The sequence below is a fragment of the Paraphaeosphaeria sporulosa genome (genome assembly GCF_001642045.1).
Source record: "Paraphaeosphaeria sporulosa strain AP3s5-JAC2a unplaced genomic scaffold CC84scaffold_4, whole genome shotgun sequence".
In the NCBI taxonomy this organism is placed as follows: Eukaryota; Fungi; Ascomycota; class Dothideomycetes; order Pleosporales; family Didymosphaeriaceae; genus Paraphaeosphaeria; species Paraphaeosphaeria sporulosa.
The window spans coordinates 497,740-520,150 of record NW_017253363.1 but is presented as its reverse complement, the minus strand read 5'-3'; the positions used below and the strand labels follow the sequence as shown (position 1 = coordinate 520,150).

At 54.0% G+C, this 22,411-nt stretch overlaps 9 protein-coding genes across 9 annotated transcripts; 2 read left to right on the top strand and 7 right to left on the bottom strand.

The window, feature by feature from the left end:
• Window positions 1-400: 400 nt before the first annotated feature.
• Window positions 401-1,799, top strand: CC84DRAFT_619907 (uncharacterized protein). The gene is made up of 2 exons (XM_018186903.1): window positions 401-987; window positions 1,038-1,799. Exons 1-2 carry the CDS (start codon window positions 579-581, stop codon window positions 1,745-1,747), a joined length of 1,119 nt encoding a protein of 372 aa, XP_018037096.1. The 5' UTR covers window positions 401-578; the 3' UTR covers window positions 1,748-1,799.
• Window positions 1,800-2,881: 1,082 nt separating this feature from the next.
• Window positions 2,882-5,660, top strand: CC84DRAFT_1215762 (uncharacterized protein; the record flags this gene model as incomplete). The annotated part of the gene is made up of 3 exons (XM_018182744.1): window positions 2,882-3,827; window positions 3,873-4,057; window positions 4,104-5,660. 3 exons carry the CDS (start codon window positions 2,882-2,884, stop codon window positions 5,658-5,660), a joined length of 2,688 nt encoding a protein of 895 aa, XP_018037095.1.
• A 1,547-nt stretch (window positions 5,661-7,207) lies between these two features.
• Window positions 7,208-8,413, bottom strand: CC84DRAFT_1088636 (uncharacterized protein; the record flags this gene model as incomplete). The annotated part of the gene is made up of 2 exons (XM_018174263.1): window positions 7,208-8,126; window positions 8,280-8,413. 2 exons carry the CDS (start codon window positions 8,411-8,413, stop codon window positions 7,208-7,210), a joined length of 1,053 nt encoding a protein of 350 aa, XP_018037094.1.
• A 1,864-nt stretch (window positions 8,414-10,277) lies between these two features.
• On the bottom strand, window positions 10,278-12,688 carry CC84DRAFT_1215760 (oligopeptide transporter; the record flags this gene model as incomplete). The annotated part of the gene is made up of 3 exons (XM_018182743.1): window positions 10,278-12,212; window positions 12,263-12,551; window positions 12,624-12,688. 3 exons carry the CDS (start codon window positions 12,686-12,688, stop codon window positions 10,278-10,280), a joined length of 2,289 nt encoding a protein of 762 aa, XP_018037093.1.
• On the bottom strand, window positions 12,583-13,561 carry CC84DRAFT_619870 (uncharacterized protein). The gene has a single exon (XM_018186902.1). It carries the CDS (start codon window positions 13,309-13,311, stop codon window positions 12,739-12,741), a length of 573 nt encoding a protein of 190 aa, XP_018037092.1. The 5' UTR covers window positions 13,312-13,561; the 3' UTR covers window positions 12,583-12,738.
• On the bottom strand, window positions 13,314-13,951 carry CC84DRAFT_619848 (uncharacterized protein). The gene has a single exon (XM_018186901.1). It carries the CDS (start codon window positions 13,913-13,915, stop codon window positions 13,421-13,423), a length of 495 nt encoding a protein of 164 aa, XP_018037091.1. The 5' UTR covers window positions 13,916-13,951; the 3' UTR covers window positions 13,314-13,420.
• A 1,412-nt stretch (window positions 13,952-15,363) lies between these two features.
• CC84DRAFT_1163049 (SCO1 protein) lies at window positions 15,364-16,879 on the bottom strand. Its single transcript, XM_018178162.1, has 4 exons — window positions 16,524-16,879; window positions 16,232-16,441; window positions 15,805-16,123; window positions 15,364-15,725 (listed from the first exon to the last, which is right to left on the bottom strand). The coding sequence occupies exons 1-4, from the start codon at window positions 16,818-16,820 to the stop codon at window positions 15,601-15,603; spliced, it is 951 nt and encodes a 316-aa protein (XP_018037090.1). The 5' UTR covers window positions 16,821-16,879; the 3' UTR covers window positions 15,364-15,600.
• Window positions 16,880-17,067: 188 nt separating this feature from the next.
• On the bottom strand, window positions 17,068-19,135 carry CC84DRAFT_1163047 (MFS general substrate transporter). The gene is made up of 2 exons (XM_018178161.1): window positions 18,593-19,135; window positions 17,068-18,545 (listed from the first exon to the last, which is right to left on the bottom strand). The coding sequence occupies exons 1-2, from the start codon at window positions 19,016-19,018 to the stop codon at window positions 17,151-17,153; spliced, it is 1,821 nt and encodes a 606-aa protein (XP_018037089.1). The 5' UTR covers window positions 19,019-19,135; the 3' UTR covers window positions 17,068-17,150.
• Window positions 19,136-19,855: 720 nt separating this feature from the next.
• On the bottom strand, window positions 19,856-22,363 carry CC84DRAFT_619656 (uncharacterized protein). The gene has a single exon (XM_018186900.1). The coding sequence runs from the start codon at window positions 22,127-22,129 to the stop codon at window positions 20,186-20,188; it is 1,944 nt and encodes a 647-aa protein (XP_018037088.1). The 5' UTR covers window positions 22,130-22,363; the 3' UTR covers window positions 19,856-20,185.
• Window positions 22,364-22,411: the final 48 nt, after the last annotated feature.

Here is a 22,411-nt window from a genome sequence, read left to right as displayed (position 1 = left end):
CGCTGGGCATTATTTGTGTCGCAGGACCGTCCCTCATGCGCCGAGCGACATGCCGTAATCACACCTCGACCGTCAACAAATCGCGATGCCGGCGCGATGAGGCGTCGACACAGGCCCGTTGGCAGCTGCTGTCCTCCAAGGCCAGACAGTACGCGTGTCATGCCTCCCCGCTCGTGCCGTCCATACACGGCTGGCCACAGCTGACGCCGCGCGCAATTTGACCGAGCTCGCGCTTGAAGGATCCACCCTAGTCCTCAATCGACTACCAAATGCACGGACGTCCCCAGCTCCCGCAATCCTTCATCTGCGCTCCGTGGATCTGGGTCACTGTTGACAAGGGTGACAGTGACGCCCTCTTCTTGAGCACCCTGCCCCTTCCAGCTGCTCGGACTCGAGGTGGGTCCTCATCCGCCCTGGTCGTTGTGCATTTCCCCTCCATTCTTTCTGCTCTTCTCCTAGCGACTGCGCCTGGTGTTGTCGACACGCTCTGGTCCGGTACCGCATCCAGCTTCAGGCGGCGATTCTCGTGACCGCGTGTGCCATCCATGATGCAACTGTGAGCATCGGCCACCACAGCCATGGGGAACGGAACTGGCATGAGCAGGAATCACTTCGACCATTGGAACGCCGAGGCCCTCGCTGTGGTAATCTGCTCCGCTTTGGCTCTGTACAATGCCCTGGAACTCGAGCTGCTCATCTTTACGACCTTCCATGCCTACCGTGGGCTCTACTTCTGGTCACTCACCCTGGCCAGTTTTGGAGTCATCCCGTATGTCCTCGGATTCATGATTGAATACTTCCGGCTCAGTTACTTGTCTCTCGGCACCGCCATTGATACTGTGGGCTGGATCTTGATGGTGACTGGCCAGTCAGTCGTGCTTTACAGTAGGCTCTGGCTCGTTTTCGGCAACAACCACAAGCGCCTCTTGAAGATGATCAAATGGATGATAATTTTCAACGGATGTACCTTCCATGGGCTCACAGCTAGTGCGTTGTAACATGCCATTGCATGAGAGGTTTAACTAACAAACATACAGTTGTTGTTTATGGCTCTCGGTTCGGCAAAGAAACAGACGGTTTCAGCAAGGCCTATGACGCTATCGAGCGCATCCAGATGTGCGTCTTTTTCCTCCAAGAAGTCATATTGTCCGGCATCTACATCTGGAAAGCGCTCGACATCATACAAACGTCCGACCGCAAGCGCAGCCATCACATCATGTGGCAGCTTTTCTCCATCAACGTCATCATCATCGCTCTCGACATTACCCTCCTGGCATTGGAATTCTCGAGCCAGCACGTCGCCCAACAGACCATCAAAGGCCTTATTTATTGCGTCAAGTTGAAGCTCGAGCTAGCGATTCTGAACAAGCTGGTAGATGTATCGACTGTTCATGCACGAGCAAATGCCCTGACTCTCGGCAATACGAACGACTTCTTAGACCCTACCAAAACAGTCTGGGATATAACGCGATTCACTCCAGCATTCAGCTCGTCGATGCACACGTACCCAAAGTGGATGCAAGACTATGAGAAATCAGGCTTGAGGGCGGCATATTCTCCGACGGACAGCACTTGGATTCAAGCGCAGAGGCGTAACACCAATTTTTATGCCGACGATAGCTATTTCTCCGCTGAGATACAGCCGTGTACGATGTTACCAGATCCGAGACTTGAAGGCCGGGATAGAGGCTCTGCGACGGACTTGCTGTACGCTGAAGCGTTACGGAAGATCGCGACCCCAGGTTGAAGACCGTATGCAATTCAATGCAACAATCGAACATCGCACGATCTCGACATGCCACGGCTGTCTCCTACAAATAGGAAGTAGATCAGGAGGACGAAGCAAAGTTGTCACGCCGAAGAAAGGAACCCACACGAAGAGCATCGCGAGCTCGCCGACACGTTCACATGTGTATCCGAGAACGGGTCTCTTCGACCGACATACACGTGAGCCTGACGGCGCCAATGCGGCCTGTCGGCAGCTACGCCTTCTGCATAAAGGCAATTAGTGGTCATGTATATTCCTGGCGCACCCTTAGAAACTTGTTGTAGAAGGAGCCACCATTAGCAGGCAGGACGCTCCAGCGCCACGGTAGCCGAGCTACATCGCATTGCGCGAGCCGCGCCCCATCCAGCCTCAACGAATTGATGAGTACAAGCGGCGCACGGCTTTACGTTTCACGAGACTCATGGCACGGTTAAAATGGACAGTACAGGAGGAGCAACATAAATAGTACAATAGGAGCGTACAGAATCTAGTATATTCTAACACGTTCGTCACGATCAAATACGTTCCCGAATATCCACTGCTCTTCTGATCCCGTCACATTCTGCATTTGTCTTTCATACAGGGATGTGGAGAACATGCTAATTAGGATTCGCAAGCCCAAAAGGACAATATCGACTCCAATCTACTAAATTTCTTGGACTTGGACGATGGCCAACGTCGTAGTATATTTAAGATAGGTCGTGTCTCACTTGCGCATTATCAGCATGGATGAGAAAGTATATCTCAGCTGTGCCTTCCAGCATGAACCGTACGAATATCGCTTTTAGTATGCCCGTTTGCTCTGCACTTGGATGCATGTTTGCTCCTTACGCCACAAACACACCCTTCACCTGACCTTTTGCAGGTAAAGTCCTGTTGCTTAGGCTGTCGCACTTACTCTCTCTCACTTTCTCTCACCGCTGCTGGGGCGGGCCGGACTTCAAATGCCCATCTTTCCCCGAGGAACCCCCAACAACTGCATCTCTCTTTACTAGGTACGGTCTCGTCACCTCTTCCGGGTATCTTTCCTCAGCATTAGTGGCCGACCACCTCCTTCGCCGTGAGCAATTCCTTACCTCTGATAGCAAGTACTAAGAACGTGACAGACGCACAATGACCGGTCCCCTCACAATTCCGAACTTCGAGGCATGGCGTGAACAGCATAATCAAAAGCAGCAAAGCAACAAGCGCTCGAAGCGAGGACGCCAAAATGTGTATAATCCCACCTACGAGTCGCTGCCTGGCCATAAGTTCTTCCGATTAGACCGCGGAGCCATCGACGACGAGTTTCATAAGATCTCGACAGCAGTACTGAAGACTCTGGACGGAGCGAGACCACAAGATAAGCAACTCGCAGCTCTACAGCTACTCGCTCGTCGTTTGCAGACGGTCGTCATTCCAGAGACCCTGGACGTTGCCGTCGTGGGGGAGCAAGGCATGGGCAAGAGTCTAGCTATCAATGCCCTGCAACATCGTCCGAGGTTATCGACAACATCGGCGAGTGGCGGTGCATGCACGGCTTCGGCTATTAGGTTTTGCTATAAGCAGGATGCCGCGGAGTACTCCGACAGCTTTGATGCGAAGATCAAGTTCATGACCGACGAAGAGTTGACCGAGAGCATCGAAGAGCACATCAACAGATATTATCATTTCCACTTCTCCGACAATGTGGATGATGAGACGTATTTCGAAGATCAGAAGGCAGCCAAAGATGCTGAAGCTTTCCTTGAGCTGCTTCACAACTCAGAACACGACTGTAAAGCAGCATCGCAACTAAAGATTCTCCTCACCGCCGACAACATCAAGGGAAAGAATCTTCTGAATGCCACAATGTCGATGGCACATCGTCGCATTGACGAAACGCGTTCGCTGTGGTCCGAGAGTGAAGAACGAACGATCATATTCAAGGACCGTGGCATCAAGGCGTTGATGGAAGAGGTCGAGCAGTACATGGCCATGTTCCCTTCCATGCCGTCCTTGTGGCCAATCGTCCAAAGCCTCGATATTCTTCTTTGGTCTCTCCTCGCAAAGCATGGGGTAAACCTCAGGGACTTGCCTGGTAATGTTTTCCCTCAATGAATGAACGGATCGCTAATACATGCAGGCTTGAACGATGAGAATCAGATTCGAACGGCAGCTACAAATGCATTCAGACGCAAAGCTGGATACGAGATGATCTTCGCTAGGGCAGATCGGGTCACCACCGATAACAACGTGCACCGATATATCAGGCAGTCAATCAAAGCTCATGGTGCTAAAGGAACGATACTCATTCTCACCAAGAAAGACGTGAGTTTCTCACCACAAAGCCCGGGTCTGAGCTGATCTAATCCAGGAATACCTACTAGATACCAATTCGGCGGAGAAAGTTATCAAAACGCACGAGGCCGAGCCCTTCCCTACTATCCGCGACCACATGGCTCTGAACGAAAAGGCGATGGACAAGTTACCAGAGGACGACGAAGCCGCTGATCTAGAGTACAATGATCGCCAGGAATATCACGCTTATCTCGGGAACCTCGGTAGGTTGGCTTTCATACAGCATCGTGGCGAAGGAGTAGCGGCGGAAATGAAAGACAAATTCAAGGAAATGGATCCGGTCCCGATCACAGTCTTCTCCATCTCCGCTTCCATGTATATGGAGTGGATGAAACAGAGCCACGTGGAACGACCTCTGATGTCGCCTGCAGAGACTGGAGTTCCCGCCGTTCGACAGCACCTCCTCCAGCTTTGCGCCGAGGCAAATCTCAAAGTATACGAGGACCATGCTTTTGGCAAGATGGAAAGCATGCTAGACAAATGTCGACGAATTACCGATGTAGAGAGGAAAGACAATAGCTATGCCCTCCTTCGTCCTGTTTTCGCCGCGGTAGTTGCCAAGATCCGCGAGAATCTCGTGAACATTTTCAGCCAATTCATCAGCAATGATAACGTGGATGAGGTTTTTGAGTTTAACGATAGGCCAACGCGACAGAAGGAGCTGCTTAGAGTCGTCGACGACTGGGGTTATGGCACCCATTGGAACACATATCGATCTTGTCTTATGCGCAAGGGCATCGGTTTCTCGGCATCCGCGAAGTACAAGACCGCCGAAAACCCCAACGGATCGTACAACTGGAACGAAGATCAAGGCAATGTCATCATCAAAGACGTGGATGGATGGAGGGAACGTATGGACCCCGCAGTCAGCTTGCTGGCAAGGCAACTTGAAGAAGCCATCATGTCAGGCTGCCGAGATATCCAGGCGTGCATCCAGTCATCTTCGCTTCCCGCGGAGCTCCGCACTGCTGCTATTCAAGAATGGAATGGCTGCGAACTGAATGTGTTGCGGCTGGCCAATGCCGAAGACAAGCTGCAAGATGCGGTGAACGACACGCACCAGTATGCTACGACAGAGACCGATATCCGGTGCATGAACGCCAAGGTGAACGTGGAATACTACAGAGAAGTCTACGACATTGACAATTGGTCTCGAAGCAAATTCACGAGCCGTTTTGCCGCACAGAAGAGCATGATGAGTGACGTGATGAGTTCGCCCGACAAAGCTGGCCGAGTGCTCATCGACAGAATCGAGCACGCCGTCACGCTACGGTCGAGGCAAGATCTGGAAGGTGCTTTTGATGGATTCCTCGCTGAGGTTATCAAGGCCGCGGAGGCCTTTGATGAGCATCTGAGCGACCTCGCACCACTGGACTACGATCTGACTGACTCGGACCGGCAGCTGCGCGAGGATGTTCTGAGGCGCATTCCGGAGCTGGAGCGCATGGTTGCAGATGTGCGTGCGAAGTTCAGCGACGAGGCGCTGCTGACGCAGCAGGTTGTGCTTTTTACGAGGCACAGGGAGGAGGGCGAGCCAGCGGCTAAGAGGATCAAGGTTGATGCGGATGAGTAGGATTGTTTGGCGTGGGAGGCAGGCATTGTCTGATATCTATGCACTCTTGCGAGCTAAGGGACATTTGGCGGCATATGCACACCCAGATGGAAAGCTTCTTAGTCCCTAAGTCTATTTCTTGGACTTAGGATCGAGCTCTACATACAGGCGGTTTTATGTGGGTATTATTTTGGAGCGGGCACTATCCTGATGTCTCTGTGCTTGGTGGTCTGAATCATACAAGAATTTACTATACTTACATGTACGTTGTGCTCCCGCTTCAAGCTTCCCGCTTCATCTGAGTTACACAAAACAAACGCTAATTCAGCAGCTTCCTGCACTTAAAGCTTACGGTATGCATTAGCCCACTAGTGCTGCGTAGCGCCTATGTCACCGATATGAGCCAGGTTTGCTTGTTCCTGTGGCGATCATGAACCCTGATATGATTTAGAGCAACGCTCCACATGCACTTGAAGGCCAGAAGTTACCTGGGTTCCGACAGGCACATATTCGCTGTCCTGTAGTATTTGGTCAGAGGTTAAGTGCCTTTTGTCACCCCGGGATAAGCAACCCAGTGTTGCAACCTCTTCTAGAAGTAACTATGTGCCACTCGAGTTCACCTGCGTACATTCCTACCTTCACATGCCGTCCCTTGGCCCGCGACTGGAAATTACGCCATCTAGCAACCGCCAGTCTCTCTCGCCTGGACGTCGCTGCCACTTATATCTAGCTGAGCCGCGCCTTCACTCCTCTCTCCTCTCTAGAACACCACGTGCACATCTACCTTCTACAATACTACAATCGAGCACCGCATCAGCTCGAGGTGAGAATTCCAACGTTGGAATGTGATACCAGGCAGGTACCGACGCTACGCAGAATAGAATCAGCGTCCATTGGTCACACAAATTACTTTCAGGCCTGGCCAACTACAGGAACAACTGATTTTCCGGAATCCAGCGAGATCCTGCGACCTCTGTCGTCAAATCCATACCGCGATCTCTGGCCAATCCTGAATGCGGACCCAACGATCTTGAATACTGACTGCTCGGACCAAGAACAATATCTATTCCAACTTGCAGAACCGCACGGTCAAGGATCTCATTTCAACCTACATATCCCTTGTCTCTGTATGATGAGCTTTCGCCTGTCTGACATCTGCCCTACTATCTACCGCCACCGTACATCTCACCTCCACACAGTGCACTTACGCCCAAAACATCAAGCCAAGGTAAACAGATCAAGTCCACAAATCACAAATAGAATATCATTCTCAGCCAGACAGGCTTCTCGGGGTATGCGGCGATGCACTATCAATGGGATATCAAACCCCTACCATATGCCCTGTCCCAAACGCCATTGCGATCACAGCCACTCAAACTCCTTCAGCCTCTCCATGCTCTTCTTTCCACCGAGCGTCATATACATCTTACTCGCGCCCGGTACTGCGACCTTCGCCCTCGTACCACCCGAAGACGAAGCCGCGACACTCCCCTCCAGAAAGGACGGACTCCTCGGAATCGCCATCTTCAGCTTATCGCCCCGCTTCCGCCCCGTCCCAGCAACTACGTCTAAGCGCCCATTCTCCGCTGCAAGCTCTGCACCCTGACCTCGAGCTCGTGGCACTCGTCCTCTTTGCGGTGTAACTCCTTCTGCAGGCCCTCCTTCTCCGCCCGCAGCACCGCGAGCTTCCCGCCCATACGCTCGCGGTAGTTCGCGTGCTCCTCGTGTATCGCCTCGACGCGGTGCCACGCGACAGCCCCCGCGGCCGCTGAGGTCCCGCCAGAAGGGGCCGGCGCGGCCATACTCTTTGCCGCGCGCAGCTCTGCGATCTCTGCATCCTTGGCCTTGAGCTTGGCGGAGATGGTCGCCACTTCACTCTTCCATGCCTCGTGTGCGGTCATGCGGTTTAGGTCGTCGATGTTGGCGCCGCCCTTGAGCGTCTCGATCTGGTGGAGGAGATCAGTGTTGCGCTTCTCCATCTCGAGGGCGCGCTGTTCGAGGGCGGCGGCTTTGGCGGCGGCGAAGAGGTCGGTCGTATCACGGCGCTCGAGCATCATGCTGGGGGGTCTGCCGCCGCGCATCGGGCTTGTGCGTCCGCTGGCGGCGGGGCCTTGTGACTTTAGGCGATCGACCTGCTTGGTGGCTTCGGCCAGCTTGATCCGGACGGCTTGAACGTTGACGAGGTCTTCGTCGCGGAGCTTGGTCATGGCCTCCAGCTCGCGACGGGTCTTGGCGAGCACGCCGCGGATCTTGATGTTGTTGGCGACATCTTCGTCGCGGAGGGCCCAGATGGCTTCGTGGCGCTTTTGCCAGGTGCGCTTCTCTGCTTCAAGGGTTTCGAGACGGGCCTTCATGGCAGCGTAGTCGTCGGGGGTGACAGACGCAACCGGGTTCTTTTTCTCGATCTGCGAAACCTTGTCCATGAGCGCTGCGAGTTGCGACTCAAGAGGGCCCATTGCCTTTCTTGCAGCTGGGGCGGCCGTAGGCCTCTCGATGAGGTTCTTCAGTGGCGAGAGTGGAGCCGGTTCGATACCCGTGTAGTAAGGAATGCTCTTATCTGCTGTGCTGGTTGTGCTACTAGGCTGTTCAATGATCTTGAGTACACGCGTGAGAGGCTTTGGTTCGATACCAGTGTAGTACGGTATCGACCGATCTGCACTGAAAGTCTTGTTTGTAGGCGTCTTCTCCGGGAACCCGAAATCCAGATCATCACCGTTCAGTGTGCTCATTGTGCTGGCCCGCGAGCGAGCGTCGTCTTCGTACTCTCTCCTCATCATACTAGACTTGTGAGCCGGAGGTGAAGGTCTCAACGGTGCGACCGCTGGTGGACCTCCGTTCACAGCAGTCACAAATTTTTGGCTCAGCCTACTAACGGCCGATCCTGTCTCCTGACTCTTGCCCTGCCACATGACTGGCATGGCTGCGATGAAGTCTTCCTCGTTGAGGGTGTCGCTCGATTGGTCGCTCTCGTACCCGCTGCGGGAGTGTTGGCGACTGAGCTGTAGCTGAGGGCTGGCTACAGACGATGGTCTGCTGTGGGCGGAGTGCACCGAAGCGATGCTATGTACAGATCCGGTGCGTTGAGGGCGAGCAGGAGCGCGGCTTGCTGTCCACATCTCACAAGCCTGAGGCGGATAGGTGGAAGAAGAATGAAGCGTCGATGGTCCAAGTCCGGGTATGTTCCTTACGAATGCTCCTCCCGAAAAAGCTAATCGTTACTGCGAATCGTAATGCGTACCAAGATCTCTTCACAGAAGACGTGCGCTCAATGCAATCAGGTGCAGTCAATGCACTTGAGCCTCAGTCCGCCGGAAAGGGAAAAATACAAATTATAAAACAAGTACCGGGCCGTAAAAGGCGCACTGTAAACAGGCGAGTGGAAAATAGTTTTGGTATCCTGAGGTTCCGTCGTCTGAAGCGAGCGCAGCATGAGCTTTTGATGCTGGTGGTCTGAAGGGCCCGAGATTGCAGAGACACGCTGAAACCGTTTTGAGGCATCAGGGGCCCCCTGTACAGCTCTCCGACGCTGGGAAAGCGACAGCGGTTACACCGGTAGTTGACGAGATGGTAGTGGAGTCTTCTCGGCGAACAGGTGTTGTCGTGGTCTTGGAAAATGTCGCTAGTGCAAGTACTGCAGATGGTAGACAGCGCTGAATGTTGCGATACAGCGTGGGAACCGTGAAATGCTTTCAACAAAACCCCAACACTTGGACTCCGGGAACCTCCCCACCTCTTCTATGCAGAACAATCCAATCACATAGAGTACTGCGGCTCCTCGCCACGTTTCCTTCCACGTCTTCGAGATTAGAGGCCTCAGGGCGTGAAGTTACGAAAACTTGCTGACGAGTCTGAAACGCGTTGCGCTTCACACACGCCCTGTCCACAAGTCAAGCCAACTTCTCGAACTGTGGCACCGCATTCAACGCATTGCATGCTTCAGCGGCTCCTCCCGAAGTGCGCGTTGAGGTGTCATTCTGCCGACGAGCCGCTTCAATAGTTCATTAGGTGCCGAGGCTTCCTTTTTGTGTTGGCGGTGGCCGGAAATTTAAGAGTGTCGCGTGCGAACATCCGCGCGACGCGGTTTTGCCTTCATCTCGTAGTCATTGGGGCGTAGCCGTATCTGTCTTGTTCCAGAGATGCACGCGAGGCTTCCTCTGGTGGCGGGTTGCGAAGTGTGTTGAGGGCCGCCGTGCTCATTCGAAGGAAACCGCAATCGCCTTTCCCCAAGTTCCGGAACGTGACACATGCAGCGCCCGAACACCTGGTCAGCAACATTCGCAGCCAACAGGTTTAAGGAATGGTAGCGAGCAAACAGTGGATGAAGGTAAAAAGCTGAATTCCAGACAATGTGGGAACTCCTCTCACTTGTAGTACTCGCGCCCCGGCTTTCTGTGTCTCACATGGCAATCACGCCACGCAACGGGGTTTGAAGCAAGAACGCTCCGCAGACCCGTTTATGAGTTCTTGGGAAGCCACATCACAATGCCCACACACGTCTCAACCCAGTTACATATTTGCTCAATCAAATGAGTGCATTAAGGTATCAACAATAGATAGTTTAGTCATAAACAGTACGGTGGTATATCGCGGTAGCAAACTTCATCACAGCGTCACCTCGTCCCCTCCCCGACTTTTCCACTAGCATCCAACAATCTCGCCCGCAGGCGACGCAATGCAAGAGCCATACTTATCACCCGCGATGCCAGCAACCTGGAACACGGCGTTGATGACACCACCGATACCCTCGCCGGCAATGAGACCAGCGGCAACAGCGTACCCGTAGATATCGAAGTGCTCAGGGTTCTTGGCCTGCCAGTACGCAGCGATGGCAGAGCCGATGGTCATGGCGGTTCCGTATTGAGTCTGCGCAAGCACGAAAGCGAGACCGACGCACATCATGTTGGGGTGGTACTTGCGCATCCACTCGAGGCGGCCGACCCAGACGTAGTGGCGGACAACGGTCAAGGCCGAGCCCAAAATGGCGAAGGCGATGGCGAAGTAGCCGGACGAGGCCGGGATGGGGAAGGTTGGGTCTGTGACAGCAACGGCGGTTGCGCGCCAGGCGGAGACGGAGGGGATACCGAAGGCGCAGGTCTCGGCGTCGATGTCGATGATGCAGGGGTAAGCGGTCGCGAAAAGCTGGAACATCGCGGGCGCGAGGAACATGGCCACGATGGTGCCGAGACCTTGGGCGAGCCATTGGTAGATCGGGGGTGTGCGGAGGAGGAAGCCAGTGCGGAAATCGCAGACAAGGTCAGTGGCCTGGCTAGCACCCATGCTGCACATGGCACCACCGAAGAGGTTGAGTCGCTGAGCCCTGGTGATGTCCCAGTGCTCGCCCTTGGTCGCACCACCGAGAATAATCTGCGAAGCCTTGGACGCGGCAGTAAGAGGCGTGATGTCGGTGATACCCGTGCACTGTACGGCGACGAAGGAGAAGAAGAAGGCGAGGAAGACGGACAAGAGCGACATGCCGACGGGCATATCGTGCTGGACACCGAGGACAATGCAGATGCAGACGATGCTAAGGACCAGACCAGGAGCCCACATCCACATCTTGACTTGCTCGTGCGGCGCAGCAGAGTCCTCGACGAGGTCCTCGTCAGCCCGGGCACCAGCTTTCTTCGCCCAAGCTAGGTCGCGACCGGCCTTTTGGCCCAAGGCATAGAGACCAGCAGCAAGACCACGGTAGAGAGCCTTGAATCCAAAGTAGAGAACCTTCCACTGCAGGATGAGCTCCGTGAAAGAGACTGCAATCATGAGAAGCACACCGGGCCAAAGTAGCCAGTACCGAGGAGACGGGTAGTCCTTGTTGCAAGCGGCCAAGCTAAGGGATGCGAAGTTGGTGTATCCGTCCCACTTGGTGCCCTCTCCGAGGTTGGTGCCCCAGGCCTTGTTGTTGTGCACGAGAGCCGGGCCGATGATTCCCCAGGCGAGGATAGACCCTCCTAAGAACGAGATGGACACGTTCAGACCGACGAGCATGCCGGAACCGATAAAAGCGGGAGTCCACTCGAGGAACCAGCCCCACGACTCAACAGCGAGTGCGTGAGAGTGGTACTTGGACCAAATATGGAACCAGGTGAAGAAGTGCCAATCCCAGAGAATACCAGGGGCGTACTGGGAAACGACTCGCAGGACAAGCGCGCCGGCGAATGAAATCGACAAGCCCTTCATCTTCATCTTCGCAATTGCCTCTCCAGTGACGGCCTGGTGCATGGAACGGATGGTCATGGCGGTGGCAGAAGGCGTCGGGAAGATCAGGCGAAGCTCGCGGGCGACGTACACAATGAAGAACTTGCGCAGAGGCGTGGCAAAGAAGAAACCAAAGTATCCAGAAACAGCGGCAAGGGCCACAATCGACCAGTAGTCGTCCTTGGGGGTCGCACCAAGCAATTTAAGCTGGTACATAGCCGGGAAGGCGGAGACGAAGACACTGGAGAGACCACCAGAGGCCATGGCAGCGGTCTGGCAGATGTTGTTCTCGCGAGGACCGAAGCCACCTCCGAGCATGGGCCAGCTTTCGGGCACAACCCTGGACAGGAACTTGATGACGGCAAAACCGGCGATGGCCTGTGTGGATTAGTACTTGATTGAGGAACAGTCGCTGTCCCTGAACTTACACCGAACAAGTTGGCGGTAAAGGTCCATCCCGTCTTCAGACCAAGGTAAACGTTGGAGGCATTGACAAGAGCACCGCAGCAGAGACCGACGAAGATGGCTCGAATGGTAAGGATGTGCCTGCCCTCTTCAGGAAGATCGTCGAAGGGCTTGAACGGATCGATAGTGAAATCGTCGTGGTGCTCATCGTCGAGAGACTTGATACGCTCAACGTCGAGATCCTTCTCGTCGTCATGAGCGTAGGCATGAGCCGGCGTGTTGAAGGTATTTTCCTTCTCCGTGTTCGCAGGCCTATACTTAATAAGCATACATACAACGTTGAGGAGCTCCTTGAGTATGGTTACACGAGCAACACTAACTTACACCTTGGGGTTGACCTGACCCAAAGGGTCGACGTTCACGTCCATCACCTCAGGATTGTTAGACATGCTGGGCTCTTGGACCGTCCTACAGCAAGTGGAAACGGTGGCCGCTGAGGTCAAAGGATCTCGCGATAACAGGACGCAAGCGGGAGGGGTGCGCTCCCAATATATGTATGTTGCAGCTGCAGACAAGCATGCCGGGGCCCGTCCAGAAGACTACCCTCGCCACGGTAGGCATATGCTTCTCCACGTCTATCAGACGGCTTAGGCGCCTCTGTACCCTGTCTCTGCAGCTTGGCCCCGGCGCCGCTATCTGAGCCTCGGCCAGTGGTGGATCGCAGATGCATCGAAGCTCTCGTAGAACAACACTCCTGCCCCTTGGAGTAAGGCTTGGCCACCATCAAGATTTGTAGAGTTAGAGCAGCTGTCAGTGGCCGCCACCGAGATTGTCGTAGAGAAACGCCTTCGGGGGTGCATCCCGAATGCGGAAAAAGCAGATGAAGATGAGGGTCCAGTCCCTGGTCGTTGCGCATTCCGCCCAACGCACCCTTGCAACGCATCATGCTCAGGTCTGCGTGCCGCCATCCCGAGTGCAATTGGAGGTTCTCGAGCGTTTGCTCTGCAGAACCAAGGCCCTGGGAAGAATCAAATGCAGCGAACACAGCCTTGCTCGAGCTCACTCGATCCATGCGTGCTGTGCGGACAGCAAGGCGGACGCCATCCGTGATCCATGCGTGTCTGTATGAAACGGGTGGCGGGCTTGTTTCTCGCGGAGGCGTTCCGCCTAGACAGGAAGGGCTACGATTGACGAGCGATACGGTGACCCGCTCCCTCACGAACGGCGGGCCCGCCGAGGACTCGATGTCGCGCGCCCGCGCCGTTGGCACGTCTGATAGCGGCGCGGTTGTACCACAGTAGAGTGATGATCTGATCAGAGGCGCGAGTGCAGCTCCGCATCGCGATAACGCGCTCCATCGACGCTGTAGCCACGAGGCAGCGCTGCTCGAGGTCTGGGCGCAGCTTGTGCGACGCTGCCGTGCCTGTGCGAAATTGATATTGTGTGTGGCAGGCCAACCCCGCGCCGGCAGATGTAGAGGCGGACACCATGCACGTCGGGCTTAGTCGCTGGTAGCTTTCTGCCTCAACCGGAAGGTGATGAACGCTATCGCGACCGTGCGTTTGACGAGGCCTACATCCGTGGAGTACATCGGAGCGTGCTTGAGGAAGGCCAGTAGAACGATGAGGACAGAGTGCAGAGTAGCGGTACGAAACTGTGTTGCACGGGCTCTTCATGAATGTCTCGTGAAGCACTGAGCAATGCTTCTGTCCGGCGCTGTGCGAACCCAAGGCCTGACTTCGTATGCACCCATATTGCAGATGCACACGTCCCACCATCTCAGCGGCAAACGCCCCACCGACCTCTCGCGCGCATGCTCGCGTGGTCCAGGGCATCCTCCATCCGCAATCCGCTGCTATGGTTTTCCGCTGCGCACAAGCGACCCATCCTACAGGAGCGCCGGCGCTACTCTAAATATAATTGAGAAGGTCGAAATACACTCGTCGCGAGCATCCCGTCTGCAGCCTCGGCATCGGCCTTGCCTCTCTGAAGCCAGCAACGCGCAGAAAAAGGTGGCTGGAATCTTGCTCCCGCCAAGGAAGCTTGGCATGCACAGCGCTCGAGTCTATTCGATATCAAATTGCTTTCCGAGCGCACCATGCGGTTATCATGTGAGCGAGGCCAGCCCGCGCCGCAGGACTTCACTGTGACTGCGACTGCATTTCGGCTCAGCTCACGCCCAACGGCCAGGAAATCCCCCTCACCAACTCGAACATACGCCACGCAGCTACTACCCACCCGACACAGTGTCTGCGGCGCGAGCACCGCGGTACGGTGGGCCTCATACAGTAGTCTGAGCGGTCCTCGCCTAGCCCGGCCAAGTGAAGTAAGCTTATCTCTGCGCGCCGCTGCGGCGCGGACCCTTCGTGTGATCACCTGCCGTTTCCAACGTAGATGGCGCGGGCGTACTTTCCTCGGAGGGAAGTAGCACGGCGCAAAAGGACGCGGTGTCGCGTCGTGCTTTGGAGTGGTTATGAGGGGATGAGGTATTAGGTAAATTTACATGTGCGTTGTTGCAGGTGCGATTCAGGGGCGGAGAGGCATTGAGCTGAGTTTCAGAGGGGAGCATCATCTGATCGAGTCGTCTCTGAGGCTGTATAACGTGGGAAGTTTAACCGCAGGATGAGCCAAGAAGTGATTGATAGTTGACTACCACGTTTGGCAGTGAGGTGAGCATACCAAGAGCGCGAGGCAAGACAAGACAAGCACCCAACTGGCCGCTTTGCCAGCGCCAATGCCTCTTATCAGCAAGCATCCGCCCTGTCACGCCTGCACCATCCCGCCTTCTGGGATGTCACCTAGGAGGCCCGACTAGCACGATTGACTGCAAGATCACCACGGTGGAGCCGCGGCCTTTGGATTCACATCCAGCCTTGCGCTCATCACCATTTGATTGAGGTCCAGCCTCGCGCTCACAAGCAAGCATCCACCAACAACCGTGGCTGGCAAAGCTTCTTGCCGCGACTCGCCATCAGCCGTTGTTGCGGAGGCACCTGGGAATGTCTTGGCCCAGGGCTGTGGTCGCGATAACAGACCGTCTTTCAATCCCACAATCCTGGAGCTGGTCAAAGACAAGACCCTGGACACGTTCTGCGCTTCAGGTCCGCATGATAAATGCGACAATTGCCAGATGTGCTGTTCATTGGTAGGCAGTGGATGAGACACTGGTGATTGACCTCTATTTCATACACGTACAGCAACCCTACGCCGCTAGCTACTCTACATACATACACATATATTTGTACAACCTACGTATACATACAAGGTCCACGGAGGGCTGGCATCCACTCGCATCTGTGGCGGTCGGATGCTGCAGCTCACACGTGGGGAGATGGCGCCACGGCCTCGGTGGTGCGGGTTCTTATGACCAGCGGGACTCCTTCTTCAAGGGCTTCTCCCAGTCTTTGATGTGGTCCGAGATGATGCGCGCAGCTTGTTCAGCCGTGAAGTTACGGCCAATAGCTTCCACGAAATCGCCTTCTGGGTCTGCGTGATTGGTCAGCTGTGTTCCTATCCCATCTAACCTCTAACGAAAGGGAAAGCAAAATGAAAATAGCTGACGTACCCATGAGGTAAAAGTATATGCTGTGGTCGACCAAGTAATCCTGCCCGGGCTTCACAGTCGAAGGTGTGCTAAAGTACACGCGATACTCCTTGCAGGTCTGCTTGATGTTCTCGTAGGTGCCCGTCAAGCCCAAGATGGCCGGATGGAATTCTGCGAGGTATTCCTTCAGGACCTCAGGCGTGTCGCGCGCGGGGTCACAGGTGATCATAAGAGGCACCATGACATCGCCGCACTGTTCCTTGACTTTGTCGTGCATTAGAGCCATCTTGTCGAGCTCGTCGGGGCAGATGTCGGGGCAGTGCGAGAAGCCGAAGTAGACCTTGGTTGTGTTAGCATTTGGACACCTGGGCTGCAGATCGTGTAGCCGTGGGGGCATAAGATGTAAGACAGCAGCAATGGCATATCCCATATGTTGTGTGGTACATACCAGCGAATATCGTCCCAGCAAGTCCTCGTGCGTGAACCGGTTTCCATTGTGATCGACCAAGTCAAACGGTCCTCCAACCTTGGGCTTGCCGACACCCTTGGTCTGGTTTGCTATCCGTTGCCGTGCCATGCGCTCCTTCTCGTATGTGAAGTATGTGTACAGTCCGCCAGCGGTCGCAACGAAGAGGATCGCCGCCGTAAGGTTGAATGGCTATACCTTCCAGTCAGCACTTCTCCCTCATGCTACAGGTCCAACTGCTGAGTATTTATATTGGAATCTCGGGATTGCCTACCCCGCTCTTGTTGCGTGCGCGCACTTGCTGTATTGTCTTAAGCGCATGTCGCTGTGACGAGCTTGAAAACATCCTCATCTGCTCTTGAGCGCCATTTATCCTCCTGGAAACTCCCAGCACATTCTTCTCGGCCTGAACGATACGGTGGGCGGTGTTTCCCGCTATGGCTCGCGGCGGAATGGAAGCTCTCGAGCTGTTGATCGAAGCGAAGGTTCGGTGCGCTGCCGGAATGCGGACCGGTGTTGCGGCCTGAATGGCTCTGGCGGCACCAGCGATGCAACTGGGCGTTGACGACATCTCAATTGCGGGTCTGAGGGGTGTAAGAGAGCGATGGGACGGCTGTCCGTGTGTCTGGCGATGTCTGGAGACTTTTCGAGATACGATGACAGAGCTCGGTGGCCCGTGCTCCGAATGCCCGCGATGTCAGCTGAGGCCTTGTCAAAGTCTCCATATTTGGCAAAGTTCTTCGCCCAACATCATCAGCTTTCTTTGTTTGAAACAGGAATGATCATTTTCAGAATTAGTTGTAAGCTATCGAATCACTGGAAGAGGTATCTAAGCTAAATATGCCGCCCATGCAATGCTCGCTGTACTACGCTACTTGTGCACTACAATGCAATGAACACTTTAGCTGCCAGCGGCAAACTGACTTCTTGCCCTCAAAGTTGGGCCATATTTCCAAAGCAAAAACGGTGCCGGGACACCCAAAGCAATCCCGATAAATCCCAGCAGAGTATTTCCCCAGCCATAGTCGAGCGCGTTGAACATGGCCGGCGCAAATAATGGGAATCCAAATCCGGCCAACGACCGCAGCACCGTGGCCGCCGCTATAGCACTCGCCGCATAACGGGTGTAAGAGTCAACGAGATACGTCTGAATGCACTGGAAGCTGACGATAACTCCGCCGCAGAACAGCACCGCGCCGATGTTAGGCATAATCCAGTGCACCTTGGCCTGAGCGCTCCATCCATACCAAAATAGACCGACAGGTACCAGAATCGACCCGGGTATCATAATAGGAACGCGGAACTCGGGCTTTCCTTCACCGTTGTTCTGCTTCTTCAGACGGCGGTATATGGCATCATTGAGTGGAGCAGTGATCTGTGTGCCGAGGAAGAAACCCAATCCCATGGAGATGAAGTTGAGAGAGCCGATGCCTGTAGACTCGTTATATTGGCTCCTCCACAGTCCCGGGAAGGTCGACAACATCAAATACATGAGACCATAGAGGTACGCCATGTAGCATGCGAGAACGATGACAATCGGCTGAGTGAACAAGAGGCGGAAGGGTCTCTGCATGGCGATTTTGATTGTGTTGAAGACCGTCTTGTTGGGATCGTCGAACTCGGTATGCAGCTCCATGTTGCCAGTCTCTTTGCGCAACCTATCGCGTTTCCACGCCAGAAGTTTCGGCGCATAGGTCTCCTGGAGAAAGAACAGACCAAAGCACTGGACTACTGCCGTGAATATAGATGTAGACCAGAAGCACCAGCGCCAAGTAGTCGTTTGCGCGATGAAGCCACCTGCGATGGGCCCAATGGCTGGACCGAGTAAAGGAGCCAACGAATAAATCGAAATTGCTTTACCACGCTGCTCGGGGTAGAAAGTGTCACTGAGCAGGCCACCACCGATCGCGAGAGGAGCAGAACCACCCAAGCCGGAGAGAAATCGAAATGCCATCAGCTGGCCCTTGCTCTGCGCGAAGCCGCATGCCAGGTTCCAGGCGAAGTAGAAAGCATTGGCGACTTGGAGTACGACGACACGCCCGTAGAGTTCCGACATCGGTCCAAGAAATAGCGGTCCTATCGCATACGCCAGAACGAAGATCGAGAGAGTGAGCTGTGCCTCCACCTCTTCAGTGATGTGAAAGTCCCTGCTAATCGATCCAAGCGCAGGGGATATCATGGACGAAGAGACGGGAGAAACGAGAGTGAAGCAGGAGACAATCAGAGTTGCTGCCCACTTCCTACGCATAGACCAGTTTTTTGGATTGGCTTGGTCGTCTGGGCCGTCCCATGTCACCTATGAAAGTCAGTTCCAATGGAACGAACTGTGAAGAATTGGCATACCAGATTTGGGTCCTTGATCGACCCCATTGATTTCTTCTTCTCCAAAGCTGGTGCATTTGCTTCCACATCGCATTCGTCAGGAATTCCGTCTCTTATTTCTTGGATTGTAGTCTCTTGTCCTTCTATTGGTGACGCCGGCTCGTCTTTCTCATTTTCGACGACATCACTGCTATCGCTGTCTGAGTCTGAAAGCTCGGCAGTTCTCCTCTGGGTCTCAGTTCTGTGAACAGATGCAGCATCCCCGTCGACGTGGATTCCTTCGCCGTCCTCGTGGTGGTATACGGAATGATCGTCTGGAAATTGGTTAGACAATAGCCGGTGCAGTGCCGGTTCTCGGGAGCCAGGCCGTGACCTCGGCCGAGATCGTGAGCGCGTTCTTGCTCTTCGGGTCGAGTCTTCCGTGCGAGTTCGTCCCAAATCCGACATGATGGTTTCTGAGAACGATCAAGTTGTGCTGACTTCCTGAGAATTCCTCAATAGCAAGTGTAGTTGGTAATCAGGGTGGTGGATCTATGAATGACCTGCGGGTTAGGGCGATCTCGAAAGTCGGTAGTGACAAAAAGGCTGGGCACCACGTCGATATATAAAGCCCACACCGCAGATGCTACTGTGACGACGGTTCATCGTTCTGCAGGGCTGTGCGCGTTAACCCCATTGAATGCCCCTTGGCCGGGTTTAAGAAAGTGCATGGGGACGAAAAGTCCGAGCAAGACCCCACTGCGAAACATTGGAGACATCATTGGTACGATTTTATCGAGCCCCGGCTCAAGAACGGTACCTATGCAAGCCAAGCGCGGAGCGAAAAGCTTAATTTGCCGCCGAAATTCCCATCTCTTCGGAAGAGATGTGGCGGTACATCGAAAAATGCGCAATACATTGTGGCGAGTGTATCCGCGGCAAGCAATGAGGGTGCGATGCTGTTCGCTGACGTAATTGGCGTTGGTAGGGTTGATCGGAGGATCGGGATGCCGAGCAAGGTTGCTGCGCAAGGCCAGTAAATGGAGTTCTCAGTACATATGGATCTCATTACTCCGAACCATCATTCCGAGCTCGGTACCCGTCTTCCTATATCCGTCTTCGTGAGTTTTAGGACGATGTAGGATCACAATTGGAAGACAACAGGGCTGCGATCCAGGATGACATCGAACAATCGGACTTATCGCTTCCAGAATTCGGAAAATGCGTACCTGTCACTTGTAACCTTCATCACGTCAAAAACGCGATCGCCACGTTCTGGGCTATCACCAATGCAACAGCGCCTTATCTTAGCAAGCGACTGATAGCTGACGGTGGTTTTGGGTTTTGATTGATTACTCCAAAGAAACCAGGGAAACCGCTCTCGGATCTTAGAAAATTAGTCCATGAATACTGGAGTCAGCAACTATCTGTCCACCCCAATCTCTGAAAATGGCGTCGGGTTATAAATACTCCAGCCCGTCTTACGGTAGACATGGCCGATCTACGCATTCCCGGCTTGATGACCCTTTTCCCGGGCTAGATCGTCATGCAAGAACATCAACGATGGAAAAAGGTGGCATTCATTCAACATCAAGTATAACACTTGTGGCTTGTATCTACCAAAAACTGGTCTCGTTAGGGCACATCGCCGTGTAATTCCCCTTCTAGCTCCCTGACCATGCGTTCCTCACTGGCTGCGGTCAAAATCGGCAAGCTGTCTACGTTCAATATCAGATCTTCTTCCTCGAATGAACCCCGTATGATGTCGGTACCCGGTGTGCTAGTGATCAAGAGCTTCACCGTAGCTCTCACACTGTTGTCTGCAACTAGCTGGATCAGGCTTAAGAACACCGGCAATGCATCCTGAACTTCCTCTCTCTCGAACAACGCCGCGCCGTCGATGATCAAGAACAGAACTATCTCGGGCGGAAGCTGGCCTATTAGAAAGCCGAGCAGTGCGGTCAAAGCTTCGACGTCTCCCTTTTGGAGGCTGTCATAACCAATATAGTTGTGCAGCGGTTCGGTGTTGAAATCCCATTGCCTCAAGAGCTGATCTAGCAAGCTCCCTATCATCATCTGTCCACCGGAGCGTGCACCGAACTCATATGCGTCGATATGCTGTCCACAAAACCATAATGCGGACAGGAACCGAGGGTTGGAGCGCAGCGCCTGCGCCATTGTAGTGCAAAATACCGTCAATGGTGATACTTCAGCAATCATCTTGGGCAAACGCGAGTCCCAGTGAATGAGCAGCTTCGTCGAAGATGGCGATACGATCCAACTTCGAAATAGTTGCGTGTTCGTAACCTGCTCCGCTCTTGACCTGTCCCTGGAGGGAAGCTGCTCTTTTCTGTCCTGTACCAAGGCGAGATCAGTTAGGTCAAGATCATGGACGTCAATAATGTTCCTGAGGGTCTCTTGGTTGATGCTCCAGCTCGAGACCAGGCCTGGAATAGGCTGTGGCGGAGGTAGCCACATACTTGTACGTGTCGGCGACGTGGACCGCAGTCGGTCATTTTCAATCCTGAGACTGATGTTTTCCTGTCGAATAGGCTGGAGCATCCGATCAATCTTCTGATCCATCTGCTGTGCCAGGTCATTCAGCAAATTGTTAACGGCGTTAAATCCTTGAACTGCCACAAGGGTGCTTAAGTCGATCTTTGCGCCCATCTGGGCTTGGATCCTTCTGTCTTCTTGATAGTACACATGCGACTCGAACATATGTGAGTTCTGCGCCTGTTCCCAGAGGTCGTGACTCTTCGTCTGTATCGTTTCGAAGCTTTCTATCAAACCTTTCTGGTAGTCTTCGCCGCTGAGGAGAGCTTTCCCGGTGCGCGCGAACTGGCTACTAATGAAGAAGCCTATCGTTCGCTCGACAGCAGCCAGAGTCACAGCGGTTAAATCTATGGAGGCGTTGCGGATGTTCGCATCTTCTTTGAACATACTCAAGAATAGCTCTACTTTCGAGAAGACCGGAACCATATCATCGAGACCCGCGAGGGCCTTCTTCCTTACAAGAGCTGCGATCTCAACAGCACCTAGAATGAGCTCGACAGCACCAAGAATTGGTGTCACAATCTTATCTTGCGGAGTAACCTTTGATCCTATCCTTGCTACTTCAGCACCTGGAGTAATCCTATCGGCAACTTTGCGTCGCATGTCCCGGATAATTCCGCCGCTGGTCTCGTATTTCTTGCGTGCCATTTGAAGTGTGTCATACACCGCATGCCAATCAGTCTTCTCTCTGATATCGTAAAGGGATTTCGATCTTCCTTTGGGCTCTGGTGTAGACTTGAATTGTGACATCGAATCTGCGAATATCTCGTTCCAAAACGGCATGGCGTTTAGGTCAGCCACTTCTGGTCTCGATACAAGACTATTGCTGCTGGAAGGTGCATTCGAGGCGGCTGTGCTGACAAGGCCGCTATTGCTGGCCCCCACAGCCTGGTACTGTCCCGACATTACGTCGTATTGCACAGTTTGCGTTGCGAAAAGCGGATGATGCTTCGGTAATCGTTGGTCGATGAAATCAATCGTCGGCGCTCGTTTTGTTATCGCTGGGATGGGTGGGTTCGTCATGGCGAAGTGACAAAGAGTGACGAGGCTGCGAAACTTGCGAGATGGAGATGAAGATTCAAGGCTTCGACCCAAATGTTTCTGGGGACAGCCAAGTACGATCACCGTCGTACCGCGCGGTGATAGCGTTCTGATAGGTGCGACAACATCATGGACCGGTGAACAGATGCATGACACAGCATGAGCACGTAAGGAGCTGCCTTATCCGGCGTGTCCATGTTTTAGGCCCAAGGCTGGGGCGTACCTGCCACGCGGGGGCCAATTTCAGCTGACAACAAAGGCGGG